Below are 22,920 nucleotides of genomic sequence, written 5' to 3'. Positions count from 1 at the left end.
AAATCCAATCCCAATTATCTCCAGTACATTATAATCCATCCGAAATCCAATCTCAATGATCTCTACTATAATCATAATCCATCCAAAATCTAATCCCACTGATCTCTACTACACCACAATCGGTCCAAAATCCAATCACAGTGATCTCCACTACATTATAATCCATCCACAATCCAATCTAAATAATCTCCGATGCATTGGAATCCATCCAAAATCCAATCCCATTAATCTCTACTATATTATAATCTATCATCCCTCAAACAACACACAGATTAGTCTTAGTTCATTATCAGTGCCAGAAAATCAACAACCTGCTTTTACACTTTTGCCTGAAGGTGTGAAAAAGCCAGTTGAGATCCCTGACTGGAGAGAAAACACCCGGCTGCTGGAACACCCAGGTGCTGGAGTTACAGATAGGGTTCCCCTTAGAACTTTTGAGGAACCCAGTGTAGTGACTGAAGAAATCTGGACTCAGTGGTGCTACACTGACTAGTTGGGTCAGTTTTTGTGAACTCTTTCAGAAGCCTTTCCCAAATCAGGGAATCCTGCACCTTTCTCTGCTCCAGTTTTTCATTTCACACCCACAGGAGGACTGGGGCTCTCTAATTAATTAGCACTTCTCTTAAAATAGCACCATTTTCACAAGAACACCACACTATGGGTTCACAAACATGCAGAAATGATTTGATTAAAAAGAAAAAGTCAAGAACTTTATACAGTATTACTCCAGATGAAGCCAATAGAGCATTTTCTCCACTACAACAACCTCCTAATCAATACACAATGGCCAGACTGTATATTTATAATCCCACCCCACAGTGTCACCCAAATGAGGATGAGGTTCACTTTTGAGTCTGGTTCCTCTCAAGGTTTCTTCCTCTTTCATCTAACGGAGTTTTTCCTCACCACAGTGACCTCAGTCACCTCAGGCTTGTTCATTAGGGATAAATACAAACCTTTGTTTTCCTTATTTCATACACGTCCAGGGTATATAGTGTGTAAAAATATACATAGCCCTATTAAAACCACCACCAACAACAAAATTAAACTATGACTGAAGGCTAACCAACCCAAATCGGGTTCTAGGTATTGATCGTCGTAATCTGCGTGAAACGGAGCTAAAGCTTTCATGGTACAACACACAGTACCACAAAAACACATTTGTATTACCATAGTATTACTAAAAAATAAAAGTATACCCTCGGCCAGCTGCCCCAGCAGGTTCCGCCATAATAGTTGCCTGGGTTGCGTATGTACGTGTGGGGCGGAGCTATCAAAACTGGGGTGACACCCGTTTGGGTTAGGGGCGTGTTTTTTTAGGTGATTTCAAATGTCAACATTGGCTTTCAAACATCGTGCACCGCACCTTTAATGTCATGAACCAGATTCACAGTTACAGTCTTTTCCTCAGCCCTACTCAGCCAACTGCACAACCTTGCATCCTCTATCCAAACCCATCCACCAATCCAACCATACCACTAAACGAGTATTCCTGAACAATAGCGTTGTTTTTTGTTATGTTCGTCTTGTTCCATCTACTCTGAAAGGTGAGTCACACCCGCAAAAACGTTAAGAACTATTATGATTAAAGTGCAGATGCTGATGTGTGTAATTGTGGTGCAATTTGCTGTGCAAAAAAACTGGTAGAGGTAATGCTTGTTGTATAAACAAATCCTGAAACGTTCTATGTGTTGTCCAGCCTGAACGGCCTACAGGACGAACCCTCACCTCGTTCTCACAGCAAAACTTCTGTCACCTTCTGGCTTTTCCTTTTAGTCATGCTGATATGCCGATGACATTGCTGATTATTCTTATACCTAATTTTCTCTCTCTCTCTCTCTCTCTCTCTCTCTCTCTCTCTCTCTCTAAATACACATGCTACTCCTGAGATACCAGTGATCAGGACCGCTTCTGCTCTCTGAAGCTGCCTGATCCATCCAGATGCCTTACTTCTGTCTGGAATCTCGTTCCTTAGAAGCCATTCACTGCTGCTGACAATGGCCCCAGATGGGCAGCCTGGAGCTACAGTACATGGGATTGCTGTATGTAATAACATTTTGGAGACCATAGAGGTGGCTTTGGACTGCTGCTCTCACAGTTAGATTTGCTCTCAGGTCTCCGTCATTAAGAAAAGGAATCTGCATTTGCATCCCAACCTCTGTATAAATGTTCTGCTTTACACTTTGTAATCCTGCACCTTTTTTTTTACTGGAAGAGATTGGGCAGAAAACATAATATCGTACAGTTAAAACTAACATGTTATTCTACAGTACGTGTTACTACATTTGACTATATAGAGTACACTTATAATCTGCTGCAGTTTCTTTCTCATATCATCTCAGGTGTGTTGCCACCGCAACAGTGAGAAGAGTCCGGTGATGCCTGAGGTCTTTTATGAGCTTCCCGCACTCGGAAATGCTGTAGATAACCTGATCTTGTTCTAGTCTTGGTTTCTAAAAACATAATTACAACAATTACAGGAAGTCACCATTAAAAAAAAAAAAAAAAAAAATCATGAAAAATTCAAATAAATAAATTTAATGAAAAATAAACAAAAATGTATTCAAAATAAAAAAATATTCAAAATGAAAAAGAAATAATGAAAAATTGTTATTCACATGGGGTACATGGTGGCTTAGTGGTTAGCACGTTGGCCTCACACCTCCAGGGTTGGGGGTTCGATTCCCGCCTCCACCTTCTGTGTTTTCAGTTTACATATTCTCCCCGTGCCTCGGGGGTTTCCTCCGGGTACTCCGGTTTCCTTCCCCGGTCCAAAGACATGCATGGTAGGTTGATTGGCATCTCTGGAAAATTGTCCGTAGTGTGTGTGTGTGAGTGAATGAGAGTGTGTGTGTGCCCTGTGATGGGTTGGCACTCCGTCCAGGGTGTATCCTGCCTCGATGCCGCCTGAGATAGGCACAGGCTCACCGTGACCCGAGAAGTTCGGACAAGCCGTAGAAGATGAATGAATGAATGAATGAAGGTTATTCACATGAACAATCTACTGCTGTTTCTTCACTTCAGTTTGCTAATCCCAGCAAAATCCTAGTTGTCCATGGATTAGGATTTTTAAAGCAAGTGAAAAATAATTTCTCATTGAAACAAAGACACAAAGAAGTGTCTGTTTTTCATCTAGCATCTTTTCTCATACTCTTTGGTCTTAATCTTGAGCTGTCTTACTCGTAGTTGATATAGATCCCAGGCTCGACTTGAACTCTAGTGGCATTGATATCCTTGATCTTCAAATTGTCCATCAGCATACTTTATCTGCTCTGGTTCCTATCAGTGCATTAATAAAATGACAAAACAGGATGGAAGAAATGGAGAAATGAATGCATGCATAAGTCATAAATCAGTGTGCACGTACTTTAAATGGCTTTCTAATGCACAAAGCAGCCAGCACTTGCCCAAGCCCACAGATCCCAGTACTTCCATGGGCTCCTAATTATTCACTGTGATACCTACGTTAATGGAAAGATTAGACCAGATGATAATGTTCCTAAGAGCATAGAAAGTCCGGACTATGACTATGCCTAATACCAAAAATCTGATTAGTCTTAATACAGTCCTATATGAAAGCCTTTGTCTTGTCAGCTCTTTATGCTGATCTTGAGATTCCTGTATGAAATACAAATATCAATTCCAAAGGCCAGCTTCTACTGAGATTCCGGACTCCCGTGTGTACCCAGAGAGACCCCAGAGTGTGTATTAAGGTAAATGATACTCGTTATGGGGGTTCAGGGTGGTTTAGGGCCCTCAGGTCTTTCTCTCAGCAGGATATTTTATTTATTATCAGTAGTGAAAGGTCATGGAGGGCTAGCCGCAGAGACAGGCTCATTATCAGGATGAGTCCCCCTGACTGTGCCTGTCAGACTGAGAACAACGCTTATTACCACCCAACAGGGGGGAACTGGTGCTGCAGCTGCAGTCAGGTGCAAGTCATGTATGTTCCATTATCGTCAGCAACCGTTAAATACAGTATATCATTACAGTAATTCGCAAGCGCACAGTTGTTACATAAGCTGCAAGATGCACGACTCACAAATCGGTTTCTACCAATTTTATACCAATTGACCACTGACTCACAAGTCCAATGTGGCTGCAGGAAAAACAAACAGCGGCATTTCCAGACCTCTGTGTCTGTCAGGGTAAGACTTTATTCAATCAATCTCCCCTTGAAAAATATATCTAATGTTGTGGTGGGTATAATGGCAGTAAATGGCGGAGGAAGGATGCTCATGAAAAGTACTACCTCTAGTCTGTAGTGTGATTTGTAGTGTGATCATTAGCAAAAGGGCAAGAGGGTTGCTTTGTTTGCGACAAGTTAAAAATAAAGAATGAAGTATTCATGTTCAGTTCAGCCGCCTGATCTATTATGATGACAATCGGATACCGAGGAGAGGATTTTACTTTAGCCCAAAACTCAAATTTTTGGCTTTTCTGGAATAAAAAGTCAATGGTGTAACAATTCAAATTAGAGGGCTGCATTGGGATTGGGCTCCCGTTGCATTGTGGGAGCGGGCAGGTTCACCTTTGCCCCGGGCGGTAGTGGGCGGTCAGAAAATTTAGCGGGAGATCCGCGGGACCCGGTGGGATTTGGTGTATAGCCTAATAATAAGAATGGAGTCAACACATGACGTTGAGAAGAAGATTAGTATTAGCATTAGTATTAATTTATCTTATTTAAATGCAGTCATGTTTAATTCTGTTACTCTGGACATTCACCTGAACTAATAATTAGTCTGATCATTTGTATACAATCAAAATTTTCACAAGCTCTCAAGAAACAATCCGCGGGAGTGGACACAAGCATTGCGGGTGCGGGCGGGAGTGGAACACGCAGCTTGCAGGCGCGGGCGGTCCTGGTCAGAAATTCAGCGGGAGCGGGTGGGTGTGGTTTTATAAAAACAGTCCCGCGCAGGGCTCTAATTCAAATAACAATAGGTGTAATACAGCACATGTTCGGTCTCCTGTGTCCTATATGTGGAAATTCCAATCACCTGACTGTCACATATTCATCATTTGATCTCAAACCTATCTATATTATCTTCAATAATAATAAAAAAAAAAAGACTTTGCCATCCCAATACTTTTGAAAGCGATTATACATTATCGTTCATACAAACAGTTAATCCGTTATTTCTTCTACGGTGGATGTTCCACATAGTCTAACTGTTTAAATTACATCCGTAAAAGGAATCTCCAGTTTCAGAGATTTGTCGTTCGGTACATTTTCCACCACTGGACTTTTTTCCTCTTATTAACTTCTATAGAAAGAAGAAAAAAAAGGAACATTTTAAGGTAACATTTGTCCATAGCTCTCATTGCAACACACCTTAGGACATAGGACATGAGGAAGTCGTGACCTAATGGTTAGAGAGTTTGACTCCTAACCCTAAGGTTGTGGGTTCGACTCTCGGGCCGGCAATTCCACGACTGAGGTGCCCCTGAGCAAGGCACCGAACCCCCCAAATGCTCCCTGGGCTCCGCTGCATAAATGGCTGCCCACTGCTCCGGGTGTGTGTTCATGGTGTGTGTGTGTGCACGCACTTTGGATGGGTTAAATTCAGAGAACGGATTCTGAGTATGGGTCAGCATACTTAGCTGTATGACATGTCACGTCATATTAAAGGAAACTAATCGACTTCAGCATGTTTAAGGATGGCAGCATCTGGTTGTTGATGCATTTTTTATAACCCCACACCCCCATAGTGTTTACTGCAAAAGCTAGGTGATGTTTCGTTTTAACTGTGTGCAGATGTTTCAGCCCTCAGCCTCTTTGTGTGAGCTCGGCATTAAGGGCTGGGTCTTGCGAATCCACCGCTTCTCTGAGGCACGCTAATTCAATCACGCTCTTCCGTCTGTAGACTATAGGATAACAGTCGCCTCCACTCTCATAAGCACTTAAATCAAGTCAGCGGTGAAATTATGGTCACTTGCACGCCGTCAATGAAATTACAGCAAGGTTGAGCAGAGCTTTAATATTAGCTGTGAGAGAGTGCAGGCAGTCAATCTTAGGTGATTATCTGAACTCACAAGTCTCTCCGGAGCTCCTCTAAGAGCCCTTTAAAGGTGTACGTCATCCCCAAATACTGACACAGACTGCTCATGGTAAGTGGAAATGAATAGAGATGTGTACTGTAAGAATAATATAAATGTAACCATCCTAACTTGGCATCTATGACTTTTCTGTCAGCTCTGGACTACACAACAGTGAAAGGTGTGTTGCTCATGAGATCTAATGAATCTGTGATTATATGATTTATTAAAGCAATCTATAGCCTTTAACAGGCATCTCTTCTATTTGTCGAGTCAAAATCCAACTATCGCAATTAACCAATCACTTAAATCTTTCTTTCTCTTTATCAACACAAAGCATTAAATGTCATTAATTCGTTCATTTATTCATTCATTCATTCATTTTCTACCGCTTATCTGAACTTCTTGGGTCACGTGGAGCCTGTGCCTATCTCAGGCGTCATCGGGCATCACTGCCGGGGGAGGAAACCGGAGTACCCGGAGGAAACCCCCGAGGCACGGGGAGAACATGCAAACTCCACACACACAAGGCGGAGGCAGGAATCGAACCCCCAACCATGGAGATGTGAGGCGAACGTGCTAACCACTAAGCCACCGTGCCCCCACATTAAATTTCATCCTAGAATAAATAAACAAACAAACAAACAAACAAACAAACATTATCAGAAACTTCATCAGTCATTATCATACTTGGGCACAATGATTATATCTTAACAAGTCCTGAATTCTATAGTACACTAAGTGATAACTGCCTCTCCGTGCTGATAAAAATCAATAAAGTTCCTCTAATTATTGCCGGGACAAAAATATCCTTTTTTTTTAACAAACCCATTTGCTTTATCCCCGGACCAAAACCTAATTAAAGAACCAAATCACCTCATGTTTTTATGTTCAGAAGAACCACAAAACCTGAATCCATTATGGCTCGCAAATTAGCCCAATGCTAGTCTCATGACTCACAATGTGCGAAACAAATGGTTAATAATTAATGACATTGTAATGTTTACATGTACTGTACCAGATCGGAAATGTTTTAAGCGGAAATACTTAGAAAATCCAGTGAATGATTTATGATGACTCAAAAATTTGTAATTTTGAGTCAAAATCCAACTATCGCAACTAACCAGTCACTTAACAACACAAAGCACTAAATTACACTCTAGAAAGAAAATAATAAATAAATAAACATTAGCAGAAACTTCATAAAATATTATCATACTCGGGCAAAATGGTCGTATCATAACATTACCAAATCTTACTGGGTTACACAACACAACAAATATTACACCGTTTATATTCTTGTCAGGATCCAGCCCGGACTTTTAGCTAGGTGCTTTTGTTTATGTTCTGTGTCACGTGTCTGCCTTGCCCTTGTTTATTCCTCCTCGCCTCTGCACACCTGTTCATTACGTGTTAATTGTCGTGAGTATTTATCCGTGCCGCGTTGCCTATGGCAGCACGGAATCCTCATCGTTTGTCAAGTCTTGTTTCATGTCTTTGGTTGTGTCTGTAGTCTAGTTTTGTTCATTTTAATTAATAAAGCCGTTTATTTTATCTAACCTGCATTTGGGTCTGTTTTTATCCAAGAATCGCTGACAATTCTGACCAAGATATTTGACTAAAGAAGCGATTAGCATTCGGTTAGTTTAATGAAGTCATTAGTGCTAGCTAACATTTGAGCAGATAGAACTAAAGTTGTTATTACATTGCCAATCTATTTAGCATTTTTAACATTTTAAATTCTTAAATTTACAGTCAGCAACTTAAATTATTATTTAAAAATCTTTTCTTTACATACCACAACTGAGGAGGACTGGGTCAGAAAGCAAGGGCAGCTATTATACAGTGCGTCTGGAGTAAAGATGATTGAGGGCCTTCCTAAATTGCCCAACCGTCTCAGCTTGGCGGAGCTGGAACTTGAACCTCGATGAACAACCCCTAAACCACTTGAGCCACCACTGCCCCAAAAATAACACACATGGTAAATAATCAAAGACACAAAACAGCAGAGATTTTTGAAAAGGAAATAATAATCGTCTCTGAATTGCAGGAGGTAAAGCCTCCAAAAGTTGGCAAGATTTTAGAAGTTGTTTTCTAGTTCCCAAATGTTCATAGTGACCCGGAATGAGAACATGATTAAAACCAAGTAAGCTTGTTTACCTGGTAAATAGGTAAACGCTCAAGTGATAGTGACCTCTGGTGGTGTGGAATGAGATTATTAATTTATTCATTCATTCATTTTCTACTGCTTATCCGAACTTCTCGGGTCACGGGGAGCCTGTGCCTATCTCAGGCGTCATCGGGCATTAAGGCAGGATACACCCTGGACGGAATGCCAACCCAACACAGGGCACACACACACTCTCATTCACTCACACACTCACACTCACTCACTCACTCATCTTCTACCGCTTATCCGAACTACCTCGGGTCACGGGGAGCCTGTGCCTATCCCAGGCGTCATTGGGCATTGAGGCAGGATACACCCTGGACGGAGTGCCAACCCATCACAGGGCACACACACACTCTCATTCACTCTCACACACACACACACACACACACACTACGGAAAATTTTCCAGAGATGCCAATCAACCTACCATGCATGTCTTTGGACCGGGGGAGGAAACCGGAGTACCCGGAGGAAACCCCCGAGGCACGGGGAGAACATGTAAACTCCACACACACAAGGCGGAGGCGGGAATCGAACCCCCAACCCTGGACGTGTGAGGCAAACGTGCTAACCACTAAGCCACCGTGCTCCCCTCTGGAATGAGATTAGATCTGAGAAAACTTTTGAATGACCTCTAAAAATTTCATCCAGCATATTGTTGAAATAGTCGTGCAAACAAGCATATCCCATTTCTGTGAAGAGTGTAACTTTTAATGTTCTTGCATACATATGTAAAGTATTAGTAGCCCTGTAGAAATGTCATCACATGTCTCAGGGCAGTGAAATATCCTTATTGCCAAGGTGAACGTTCCTGGACAGCTCATTCAGCATCAGTAAATCATCCCGATTGACCTTTTACTCCTCATTCAATAACTGTCTCGGTGTCTCCTTTGCTCTAGCTGGGAGAAATGGATTGACCTTTACATACGTTAACTAGCTTGTGTTTTATTTATAGGTGGCCCGGGGATTAAGGACAAATTCAGCTTATCAAATACAATGATTTAAATTAATGCAACACTGCATTAGTATGGATTTTGTGCTGGGATTTAAATGACATGTAGGATATTGTTATTGGTATTTTTATTTCAATTTATGGCAATTCATCAGATCACATTCATAACAATAAAGATCAGAGCTTAACCCTTGTGTTTCAGTCGTATGAAAAAGTATGCTTTTATGCACCTGTCTAATTTGGTTTTGATGCATATTGCACATTTTCTGTTAATCCAATAAACCTCATTTCACTACTGAAATCTTACTGTGTCCTTTTGTTATTTGATAGATCAAAATAAAATTGGCTGATTCAAACACCCAAAATATTTATAAATGAAAATCTTGGAAATTGTCAGGGGTTCCTTAACTTTTGCATACGACTGTATGTTCATTCTTTGGACCCCTTTGTTACGGTTTGGGTCAAACTGACCTGTTACGGTTTTGGGGGTTTAAAAGCACTAGAGAAATAATAGATAAATAAAAACAGTCTTACAGTATATCTCAATCCCAAAGAACATAAATAACATTTATCAATGAAAGTGACATTTGTTTTTAAAAATGAATAATGTATAATAAAGTTATTGCTATAATAAAGGAGAATAATGTTTCTATTAATGTTTATTATTTTGAACCGATTATTCAATATTATGTTATTATGGCTATGAAACATAATGAGTGCAAATGGGGTTTCATGGACGACATGTTAACCGGGAGCTGAGAGACGTCACCTAAAGCCGCACCGATACCGCGCATGCGCAAAATATCGTGATATCGGGACGGGTTTAGGTGACGTCTGGAGCTGAGTGACTGCAAGCGGCAGTGGTGTTGTAGCTTTGGTGGAGAGAGAAGGTGTGTATCGCTCTTCTCTCTGTTCACCGGTACTTTGTCATGTTTAACAGTGCTTGGTGTATGTGTATATTGTGTTTGCTCAAATTTAACCCACAAATTAGCAAAAATGAGCACGAAACAGACGTCGTTAGAAAGTTAGAAACTCTGCCGGTGTTCTGGATTAAAGTCATGGCGGAATACCCTGAGATTGTCACCACAGCACTTACATCCCTATCGCCATTTCCGACATGCTATCTGTGTGAAGCGGGGTTTTCTGCAGTGACGGCAACCGAAACAAAACAACGGAATAAACTGGACATAAGCGACACACTTCGGGTGTCATCGTCTCCTGTTACCCCAGATGGAACCGTCTCGTTGTACAGAAACAAGCTCAGGGTTCTCATTGATTTAGCGTTGTAGTGAGTTATAAAGGCATGTTTAAATACAATTAAATTAAAATTATTCATTTTAATTTAATTGTATAGCCGCCACCCCCCACCCCCCCACCCCCACCGGGCCGCGGTAAAATGAACAAACATCGACCGGTCCGCGGCGAAAAAAAGGTTGGGGACCACTGCTCTAAATGAACTAGAAACCATTTCTGATAATGTAAATGTAGTAGAAAGAAAACAGATTTTTTCCACAAGGCTGTTGCCATTAGAGACCTTGAATGACAGGACTAACTAAAAAATCAGGCCTAATCCAGAAATGTCAAATATCACTAGCTGGCAGAGTTTAAATACTTAAAGCCAGTGTCTGTGGCCTGTTAAGTTGATTTCTTGTCATGCTGAGATGCTCTCAATAAAGTCTCGCCTGAATTCTATAATACACTGAGTGAAAACTGGCTCTCCGTGCTATAAAGATCAATAAAGGTTCTCTAATTATTGATGGGACAAAAATATCCTTTTTTTTACAAACCCATTTGCTTTATTCCCTGACCAAAACCTAACCAAAGACCCAAATCTCCTCCTGTTTTTATGTTCAGAAGAACCGCAGAACCTGAAACCATTATGGCTCTCAAATTAGCCCAATGCTATTCTCATGACTCACAATGTGCAAAACAAATGATTAATAATTAATGACATTGTAATGTTTACATGTACTGTACCAGATCGGAAATGTTTTAAGCAGACATTCTTATGTATAATCAAGTTAGTTATGATTTCTGATGATTCAAATGTTTTTCACTTCTGAGTCTGAGTAAAGATAATGAAGGCAAAACCTGAAGATAAAGCTAACATGATGGCTGAAAGCAAACGTGAGAATAAAAGACAACTTAGGATGTAAAAAGACAGGGAAAGCAAACTAGTTAGCAAATGATAATCTAGTGAGTAAATGCTAGCATTGTGGGTGAATGCTAATAAACTGAGAAAATGCTAATTTAATGAGTAAATGCTGATCTAGTAAGTAAATGCTAATCTTGCAAATGCTAATCTAGTGTGTTATTTCCAACCAAGTGAGTAAAAGGTAACCAGGTCAGTAAAAACAAACTAGCAAGCAAAAGTTAACCTCGTAAACAAACGCAGACATTGTGAGTAAAACCAAGAGCAAACTAGCAAAGCATAAACGAACCCAGTGAGTAAAAAACATAACCTAGTGAACGAAAGCAAATCAGCATGCATAATCTACTGAGAAAATTTTCATCCTGGGAGTGAACGAAATCTAGCAAACAACAAATAACCAAGTGAGTGAAAGCAATATAAAGAAAAAATTAGCAAGCAAAACGTATAACAGAATAGCTTCATCGTTCTGAAGGTTGGAACACACCGGGGAGAAATTTCAATCAATCACGGTCATTTGAGTATTAGTGAATTCAGCTTGGCTTTAAGCAGTGTTTCATCATATTGTGGTGACGGCATACACACCACCGCACGAAACCAGCAGAAAACCGCTCCTGGTCCCTAACATTCCCAGCAGAGATGACAAGGATCGAGGAAGTTACGGCACCATGGTCAGCAAACGCAGGATTAGCGAGCAAGCGGGACAATTAGCAGTGTCAATAATCTCCTCACCCCCCAAGGAGGAGAACACACTGGAGAGCCAGGCTCAGTAGCTAGATGGAGGTAAGGGGCCAAACTTTCAGTTGGAACTAACTTGCTGTTTCATTTAATTCCATTTATGGCAGACAATATCCAGAGTGATATCCTTATCCAGAGTGAATGACATTTATCTCAATTATACAGCTGAGCAATTGAGTGTTAAGGGCCTTGCTCAGGATTGGCAGCTTGGTGGAACTGGTTTTGAACTCACAAACCCAAGGGGGTGAGGTCATCGTGTACATGGTACAACTTAGAACCCATGAAGACGGCTTTGGACTGCAGATGATAGGATAGATTTAAGAGTGCAACTGCTACTAACTCAAGGTCTGCACTCTTGAGTTACTCTTGAATTGCTACTAACTCAAGTCTCCATGGCCCTGAGATTTGAACTCACAACCTTCTGATCAGAACACATTAACCACTGAGCTACCACATGTTTCCTTTCTGCCGTAATTTTACAAAGTCTGCTGGCTAACCAACACACTCCTTGCCTGCTGAGCCCTTATTGTGGCTTTCTCAGTCCGGAACACGACCTCATCACTACTGCCAAAGTTTCTTTGACAACTCCTAATTATAATAAATCTGCTATCAAGTGCATTCTCATCTCTGTGCTGTCTCACCTAGAGTGAGAAATGTGTACAATATGTTTGATATTCCACTAAACCTTGGTATCATAAATACACTTAAAATATTTCCTGTATTTTCACGATCCTGAGTCAAGTACACTTGTTTCTTGTAAATGTAAAGATCTGAAGGATTAAGGCAGTGACTGAGGCAGTGGTGTAGTCTACGTGATACGCAGGTATACGCCGTATACCCTCTAGGAAAGGCCAAGGATTTCCGTATACCCACTTAAAAATCGTGAGGATACGTAACAATATCGTTTTGTGACAGAACTTTCATTCATAAATTCACCCCGCACTGTGTTGCGAACACAGACTGTGGTTGCGATTGCGAATCACTAACGTTTTTGGACCATTGGGGCTTCCGTGGCCTGTGACCTGATCTGACGTCACCTACCAAGGAGGTGCTTGGCGGTGTTTTTGGCACAAATTAGAAATTAACTAACTAATGTAAAATAAGATGTGAAACGAAAGCAGACCCAAACTGCACTCTGAGTGTTTTCAGAAGCCTGCGCTTAAAGCTACAGCAGCTTCGGGTGACATTTCACCCACAGCCCGAGTACAAATGTATTTGGAAAGCTTTGTAAACTACCAGTTCATTCAGTTCATAATATTCTGCAGTGAAAGAGTGTTGGTGATAAAACTGAACAAATGTTTATTGTTCACTCTTAAATGTACATTGGAAATTGACAGCTGATAAAACCTGTGCTCCAGCTCCCATATTCATATAACATTTAAGGCTAAATGTAGCTCTTAAAGGTATAAAGTTCACCCAAAAATTAAAACTGTGTTATTTTTCAAAATATCATCTTTTGTGTTAAACAGAAGAAAGAAACTCATACAGTTTTGGAACAAATTGAGGGTGAGGAAATAACACAATTTTCATTTTTGGGTGAACTTTATACCTTTAAGAGCTACATTTAGCTTTAAATGTTATATGTATATGGGAGCTGGAGCACAGGTTTTATCAGCTGACTGTCTTTTGTTGCTTATAATAAATTGGAATGTTGATAACACATAAGCAGTCTTTAATAATGCTCTCAATTACATGTAGATGCATATTTTATGCGTTAGTGAGTGTGGTGGTGCCTATGGGGTGTCGCTCTAGAATGGGTGCGTATGAGGCTGGGTGGGGGGGTGGGTGGGGTTTCACAGTATACTCACTCCAAAAAACTAGACTACATCACTGGACTGAGGCATTGCGAGAAAACCAAGTGTGTGTGAACGGCAAACATTTTCATCTTCCTCCGTAGACTCTGTGGTGAATTCACCTTTCAAAAAAAAACAAGGAAATACGTTCCTCCGTAGTATTACCACAGCAAATCTTCCACCCACTTCTGCCCTGTGACTGCGTAGAAGCGTGTAACTGACGAAACCACATGCAAATTTAAAATATCCACTAGTTCTCACTTTCCGGGCTTCAGCTTCATATTAAAATCAATGCGTAAAAATATTTACATCTAACAGCGTAATTCCTTCAAACCAAATAATGTAAATTGTAATAAAATATAACGTGTAATTACGTCTCTTGAAAATGATTTATATATTAATGTACATACTCTTGTCGGTCTAATGCTGCATGTCCCGACAGATATGACCTATATACAAGTACGAGAGCTGGAAAGGATGCTCGCTGACACTTTGATGCAAACCTCTGGGATATAAACTAGGTTTCTACTGGTGGTTTAGAAACTTGTGACACTATAAAATAAAATTCAGACCTAGTCAAACCCTAAACATTCAATTCAATTCAATTCAAGTTTATTTGTATAGCGCTTTTGACAATCGACATTGTCTCGAAGCAGCTTTCCGGAACATAAACATAGAACAAAAGGTTAATAGAAAGAATAATAAAAAGATGAATAGAATACAAAATTCAAGATTAATATTAGATGGAATTAGTTCACAATGTGTATGTATTTATCCGCAATGAGCAAGTCTGAGGTGACTCAGGTGACTGTGGTGAGGAAAAACTCCCTTAGATGGTAAAGGAAGAAACCTTGAGAGGAACCGGACTCAAAACATGATTACTAGGATAACAGCAATCATGGCTCCTTGTGCTCTGCGGACCTGCCTAATCCATCCTGATGCTCAGAGAACTTTAGCTCTGAGTTCTTATCACTTGGAAACCACTTTGGCCTCCAGATGAACAGGCTGAAGATACGTGAGGTCACCATTGTCATCGTCTCCTATTACCCCAGATGGAACCGTCTCGTTGCAAAGAAACAAGCTTCAGGGTTCTCATTGATTTAGCGTTGTAGTGAGTTAAAAGGGCATGTTTAAATACAATTAAATTAAAATGATTACTTTTAATTTAATTGTATAGCCGCCACCCCCCACCCCAAGCGGGCCGCGGTAAAATTATCAAACATCGACCGGTCCGCGGCGAAAAAAAGGTTGGGGACCACTGTGTTACCCTACTGTGAATATTTTCAGCACCTCTAAAATACTCTCGTGCTTGTGTTTCACAGACGCCAACAGATGCTTAAGGATGAGCCATCGATGCTGGATGAGTGCAAACAACATTACTGACATATGTTCAGGAAACTAGCCAACTGTATTGCTAGCCTGCGTTATCAGACGTGGGAGGATTTATAAGTAGATCTCTTCCTATCCTGATCACTGATCACACTGAAACCTAATTAAAAAGCATAGCATCATCTGTTTCTGCTTAAGAGCTTCTGGAACCAGGAAGTGACCTAACAGGAAGTAACAGCAGTTTTAAATGCAGTGATCATTTAAGCATGCATTCATGTTATGGATCCAAGTCCAAGAAATGTTATGGACTGGATTGTTGAATCCCAATTTAGAATCTAACTGACTGTTCAGGTAAATAACTTTAAATGACTTCTTGGGGTTTTTACACCTGGTCACTTCCTGCGTGTTCTGTGATCAGATAGCTATCCGATGGTAAAAAGACCAGGTCTAAATGCCCTCCGCAACGTTTCCGAGACGGATATAAATCCGATGGCTCAATCCCCTTCAGGAGGAGGTCTGGGACGCATTTCAGATGAAACTGGACAGGTGTAAATGAATGTGGTTGTTCAAGCCACATACATCAGCGCTGTACTCCTCCCAAACAGAAATACGTTCCCCCATGAACCTCACGTTACTAAATCTTGGCTCAAAACCAGCAGTTTTTTAAGGGGATCTGAGAACCAGCCCCAGTGCTGCGGTCTGGAATTCAGCACCTTGTTCCTAGAGAACTCTTGTGAACCTTTATGTGTTAGGCTTAACTCTATACTGCAAAGCTTTGAGAAAATGAACGCTCTAAAAAAAAAAAAGGTTAAATCTAGCACATTTGGTTTGTTCTTTACGTTTAAAGGTTTCACAAAGTTGAAAGCAAGTCAAACGTTAAAAGAAACTTTTATTTACTCCAAAGTTTTGGATGTTTGGATCGGATTTTTTCCTCAAATTCTTTTTATTACAATTAAACCCCCACATAATTTGTCTTTATTAAGTACTTTTTATAGGGAGACACGGTGGCTTAGTGGTTAGCATGTTTGCCTCACACCTCCAGGGTTGGGGGTTCGATTCCCGCCTCCGCCTTGTGTGTGTGGAGTTTGCATGTTCTCCCCGTGCCTCGGGGGTTTCCTCCGGGTACTCCGGTTTCCTCCCCCGGTCCAAAGACATGCATGGTAGGTTGATTGGCATCTCCGGAAAATTGTCTGTTGTGTGTGAGTGAATGCCCGATGACGCCTGAGATAGGCACAGGCTCCCCGTGACCCGAGAAGTTCGGATAAGCGGTAGAAAATGAAATTATGAATGAATGAATCTTGCTACTTGAATTCTCAACCCGATAAAATATCTGGAACATTTCACAAGCCATCCAAATATCCTAAAGATATTTTTTTTCATCACATTTATGCCATTTTGCAGACACCCTTATACAAAGAGACTTCCATTCTCTCTTACTTCACATAGCTGAGCAAGTGAGGGTTAAGGGTCTTTGCTCAGGGGCCAGTTTGGTCAATCTGGAACTCAAACTCAAAACCTTCAGACTGGTAGTCCAACACCTTAACCACTAGGCTACAAACATCCCACACATGTTAAATGATAAGTTCACACTCCAGTTCCATTTCTAAATCCATTTCCCATATTTTTCCTGATCTATTAATTAGTCATCCCATTAGAAAGAATGCAAATCAATCACATTTAAGAAAAAGAAGCATTGTATGAAATTGTTGAAATGTGAGACTGTACAGTAGCATTTTGTCCTTGACTCCATTCATATGGTGAGATTACTGTATGTGAGTCGACTGTGAGTAAACTGTCCTCTCATTGGTCAGAAGATGGAGAGTCGGCAGCTCTGTGAGCTTTCTGTGGCTTTCTTTAACTGCAGTTGTAATAATTTATCAGAGCGGGAATTGAGGTTTTTCACTGGGACAACGGTATTTCGAATCAGCGCTGTTAGACGCCATTTTAACACGAAGAAGCAAGATGCTCACCAAAAGACTACCAGCCACATTATCCTTGGATTCATGTAATCGAAGATGCTATGTACAGTATAACACGCCATTTTATACAGTTCTCCTCATGCACTGCTATACAGATCGGATCGTCGGACCTTCGGGTCGATTGCTTTCTCACCAAAACAGAACAGCTCCAGAGTTTATTTGCAAGCGGATCGATTGTTTTGAACAAACCAAACCAAGGAAGAAAACACACCGAGATCCAAAACAAACACTACAAACAAGCCAGATGTAAAAAAAAAACCCCTCAACATATAAAAAATATGTTTTGCTGATTTTTGAGGTTTGCACAAAGGCCAGATATGACGTCAAGCATAGACTCACACGTGGTAAGCCAAACCCTATGCAGATACCACCTCCATAGGGACTGTAAACAAGCATCCATAAACATCCACATACTTTTACTTTCTAAACCATGAGAGGAATCAGGGGGATGCTTGACATCCAACTGTGTTTCTACACTTCTACCTGAAGTGTACTGTTTTAAACCAGAAGCCATTATGTGCAGTTACACACAATCCTCCGTGGTGCAAATGGTTAAAACGTCTAACAAGCTGAAAACGGGAGCATGTGAGGCTAATTGGCTGAGCTGTCAAGTTCGATGAACCTACTGAGCTCTCATTAAAATAAGACTTGTGGGTAAACCGCTCCTAAATGTTTATATTGTTTCGCTTTGGAATGCGTCCTTAAAAAAAAAAAAAAAGAATAAGAAGAGCGTGACACCTCTAAGCACCCGGCGTCTCATTACGGCTCCGTTACCCTTTAGACGCTCTCGGTTCACAGTGACATAACGCTAAAAGCTGCTCACGACACAACAGTGAAATGCATCTGGCCTCGTAATCATGACTCGTAATCATCATCATGCTGATGCTAATGAAAAAATACCAAAGAAATGATGCATTTAAAAACGCTGCCCTTTAAGCAACAGTGAGGAGAAAAAAAAAGAGAAAATTAAAAGATATATCTATATAAACACTCTAATTTCCTGTGCTGTAAACCCCCAGCGCTCGTTTTAACCCTTTATCTCGGATTCGTTTAGAGCTTTTCTTCCTTTTAACATCAGTTTGTCTGCAGATCAGTGACCTGTCCTAACACATATACAGTATTCAAATGTTACACAGAGCATTCACAGCTTTTTCCAGGACCACCAATGATGTGATGAAGATGAGATATTCTTTAGCTGTACATTATACGCTTCCTCTCCTGTAATTAACCTCTACACGATGCCACACGGAGACCATTCCCTCATAGTGACGCGTCTCTGATCTGCCCAACCTTCTACGCAAAGCCCTTCGGGAGTTATCGATCTGGGTGTAATAACTCTGTGCAGGCGTCCGCTGGCTTTGCTACTCTCTCTGAAAGGTTATTTTAAAAAATCAGATGACAATAAAATTGAGAGGATTTGAAGCATCCTTTCTTATCTTTGATCGGATTACGCATCGATCGCTTTGGTAGCTGCTGTCAATGTATGCGATTTTGTTTGTATAATTATACCTGGCATTTCAATCGACGTGCAAATTCGTCCTATCGATTGCCGATGTCGAGACTCGGCCCGCTTTCGTGCACATGCTTTGAAGCTGTTACAACAGAGCGGTTTTCTACAAAAAAAAGGATGTACGTCAAAGCTGAACGGCATTATTAAAAACGTCAAAGGACTGGAACAAAGAAGAGCTCTCTCTCTCTCTCTCTCTCTCTCTCTCTACATAAACTACCTATTCAGCAATTGTTTATTAGAAAAGATTGGGGTTCCTGAGGCACTATACCGAGTGCTGAGACAGAAAACTATCACCAGGAAAGAGTGAGTTTGTATCCTGATGCTGATAGATTCATCTGAGGCCAGGAGTCTAAGAGAGCAAAACTGAAGAGCACTCATGAGGAAAGGGTGGAGTACTCTGTCTCCCCTGTCCATCACTCCGACGCAAGCCGATCACGGGTGTGTAAGCATGTGGGAGTGGTTGGATAGCGTCCCTCAGAGTGTCTTACTTTTCCACCTGACACTGCATGAGGTTTAGAGGAAGCACATTATAGCCTTCACTCACTCCGGTTGGTGTGATAGGTTAAACCTGACTGAGCAAATTAGGGAGAAGATCAGGAAAAACACAGCCACTACATCAACTGGACTTTTTATATTCCTATCATCAAATTCCTATCATTCATTCATTCATTCATTTTCTACCGCTTATCCGAACTTCTCGGGTCACGGGGAGCCTGTGCCTATCTCAGGCGTCATAGGGCATCGAGGCAGGATACACCCTGGACGGAGTGCCAACCCATCGCAGGGCACACACACACTCATTCACTCACACACTACGGACAATTTTTCCAGAGATGCCAATCAACCTACCATGCATGTCTTTGGACCGGGGGAGGAACATATATTCATATCATCATGCATTTTATTTAAAAGTAGTATATATATATATATATAATATATTTTGTCTATTTCTCAGTTCTGTACAGCTAATTCCATGTTAATTTATTTTATATTTTATTTAAATTCTGTTTTTACTATTCTTACATAGCAGAGGATCTGACCCACAGTTATTGGATCTCAGCACCAGGTCTAGATCCATAACATCAACTGAAGGACTGACTTACCGCAGTGACATAGAGAATATCTCTGCAGAGCTTTGTCTCCCCAGGGAAGTCTGGCAAATCCAGGAAGTTGTCCACCACGACTTGGCCGATGATATCGTGGCGTGAGAATCGGTCAAAATCGTAGACACTGAAGTGCAGCTTGCGTGCGTGCAGCTCGCCGTATGTGACAGGAAATAAGAAGACCTCATCAAACACGGGGTTGAGGGTCTTACGGTGCACTTTGGTCTGATGCTTGGTCTTGCGCTCAGGCAGTAGATAGATCTTGACGTACGGGTCTGACGTTCCCGAAAAGTCCTTGGCGGGCAGATTCTCAGCCTTGTGGATCTTCACGATCAGCTGTTCCAGGTCACAGTCATACTTAAGGACAAAGTGGAGACGGCCACAGCTGTCCGCTCTCCTGCCATCGTCCGTGTCCACCGAGCGCTGCTTGTACAGCTCCGGTTTAATCCGGCCCAGACCCGGCCCGGATAAAGACTCCTGTCTCTGGAACTGACCTGGGCTGAACTCAGGGCTCGAGAGGTTTATTTGCCTCCGGATGGAGTTATGTCTGCAGGAAAGAGACCAGCAGGTGTGCTCGTATTAGTTGTTTACAGTGCTTAATGTCATGAAATCCTGTTAAGCCAAGATTTATTATTTCTTTGGATTGGTGATGACCACTTTTATTTAAAAATACTTTTATTTAATGTAAGTTGCTTCCTTCTGTCGAATCTAGGGGGGTATAATAAAACTTGTCATGGATGACGCACCTGCCGCATTCCCCGAGCGCCACCAGAGGGAACTTTCGCCCGAATACTAACCACTTCCGCACTACACTTATACCCATAACCACCCGGGACTGATTACGCCGCCACCTGGTTCCAATTACTCACTTCCTTTTGAAAGGAACTTGAACTTGACCTCGGTGCGAAGTCTCGACTTGCTCCGGCCTGTCATTCTGAGCGTTTTCTGTCCGTTTATGATTCCCTGTGTTTTGATTCCCTGTGTTTCTGTATCTTTGTTCCCGATTGTTTGCCGCCCGCCCTGACCTTCTGTATTCTGGACCTTCTGTTATTCTCGACCCTGTCTTTGCTTTGCCTACGTTATTGTCTCTGCCATTCTTTGACACTGCCTGTTGTGATTACGAGAGTGTATAATAAAAACTGCAAATGGATCCTCAGCCTCATTACATTAACACTGTAACATTATAGATAATCTGGATCTCATTCTCTGTAATAAGGTTTGCTATAATTTTGTGCAAATATACCAAAGCCAGGCTAATGAAAATTATACAAACTGTATTATAACTCTGTTGTTTTTGTCCTTCCGCTGCTCCGTGTTCGGGGTCACCAAACGGACGGATCATATGATTCACATATTTGATTGCGGTACAGGTTTAAGATACCAGGTACCAGGTGCCTTTCCTGACACAACCCTCCCATTTCATCAAGCCTCGAGTCTGTTAAACCCTCAGTGGAAGGGTTGGTTCCTGACCTGATCACAAAGGTATCTACCAGCTGCTCTATTCAGACCCTGTGTTTAATATAAGACTGTAACTACAGCACCATGTATTTCCAGTTCAATCCTAATCAAATATCATAGCTTAATGACAAGGCTTAAAGCCAGTACTGTATACAAACATGTAGGCTTGGCTTTATCAAATTTATCATGTAATCTTGACAGTCTCCGTGTGGTCCAGCAGCAGGATCCTGCACTCCATTTTTCCGTAGCCTGGGTTTAATTCCCAGGCAGGGAACTGACCCTAATCCTGAGGGATTAACACTCAGTGCCAGTCCCTAGAAGAGATACAAATGGGAGGGCTGCATCAGGAAGGGCATCCGATGTAAAAACCTGTGGCAAATCAAATACTGTATGCAGACCAGATGATCCACTGTGGCGACTCGGAACAGGAAGCAGTCGAAAGAACAACAACAACGATGTGTAAGATTTACATTTCTTGTTTAGATCTTCATGATGCAAAATTACAGAAGCTTTAGAACACTAGACGGTAAAAATGCCGTGATTAAATCTGACGTTAATAGATTAACTGACGTTCATTTCAAGACCAGGGCTTACCGGACAGATGAGGTGGGGTCGGTGATCTGCCTCTGCATGCGTGCAATGTGCACGTGGTTGAGGTCCTTGGCTTTTGTCTGCGCTTCCAGTTGGATGTCCGGTGACGTGTGGCTGATCTTCATGGCTGACTCGGGCACCAACGGAGGCACCGACGTGTGTTTGAAGAAATCACCACTGTACTCACGCTCCAGAAGCTCCTCTTCAGTCAGAACTGGCTGCTGCTCGCCTTGCGGCTCCTTTAGGCTGGAGGGCCAGAAGCGGTCGCGCCATGGCACCCAGAACAACTTCCACGACACAAAGAGCGAGACACCAAACAGAGCCAGGCCACACGAGGTCACCATCAACGACAGCAGGCTCACCGATACATCTGGCAACAGACACAAGGATCACAATAGCTTGATATTTGAGGTTAAACACTACGAGTGCACGCATATTTAAATCCGAATCCAGTGTGTGAGATGTTTCACAAATCAAGATGAGTGGTTATGAAACTACACCTATGTTTCATCCTAAACTTATGAATCTTTAAACGTCTTATATACTGAAAGGCGTAACTGAAGTATACAGTAGATGCAGAGGGCTGAAACTTCTAGTGTTGGCTGTAAAACATGTAAAAGAACGACAAAAGTTAAATGGGACGTTCTGACTCTGTATAAACAAACGGACAATTTTATAGCTGCAAGTCGGACCAAATGAGTCAGGACTCTGTTGGCTTTCAGTGAGAGACCTTACACAAATAATAATATAGTGATTAATGATAAATTTTAGCACTTGGGGCATTTCAGACAGCAGAAAGAGCTGGAAATCATCATTTACTTTGAGGATAGAAACATTTTCCTGAAGAAAAAATCATAATTTTTGTTTTTTTGGAACATTTTTATGAATATGAAATACGTCTGAAACACTACAAATTCTTAAAGGCCTTAGTGTCTAATTTCACATGAGCTTCAAGTCCCTGATGTTGTTCTCTTACCACTCTCTCTCTCTCTCTCTCTCTCTCTCTCTCTCTCTCTCTCTCTCTCTTTCTAGAAGTTGATAAAGCAAACAAAAAAAATGGCAGCTTAGGCCAACCTTAAAAATATTCCTGTTTGCCGTGAACCGACC

General features: G+C 41.4%; 1 protein-coding gene across 3 annotated transcripts in view; it reads right to left on the bottom strand.

Moving 5' to 3' along the window:
- The window catches only part of syt9b (synaptotagmin IXb), a 55,562-nt gene that overhangs the window by 15,481 nt on the left and 17,161 nt on the right, over nt 1-22,920 (bottom strand). For all 3 annotated transcript variants that reach the window (XM_027136022.2, XM_027136024.2, XM_027136023.2), the window contains exons 2-3: nt 21,817-22,183; nt 19,765-20,311 (exon numbers count right to left, since the gene is read on the bottom strand). In XM_027136022.2, the coding sequence (XP_026991823.1) occupies nt 19,765-20,311; nt 21,817-22,183 (914 nt within the window). The remainder of the gene's footprint in view (nt 1-19,764; nt 20,312-21,816; nt 22,184-22,920) is intronic.

Source organism: Tachysurus fulvidraco, chromosome 17 (genome assembly GCF_022655615.1).
Source record: "Tachysurus fulvidraco isolate hzauxx_2018 chromosome 17, HZAU_PFXX_2.0, whole genome shotgun sequence".
Classification (NCBI taxonomy): domain Eukaryota; kingdom Metazoa; phylum Chordata; class Actinopteri; order Siluriformes; family Bagridae; genus Tachysurus; species Tachysurus fulvidraco.
Note: the sequence above shows the minus strand (reverse complement) of the source record. Positions and strands in the feature narration are given on the sequence as shown.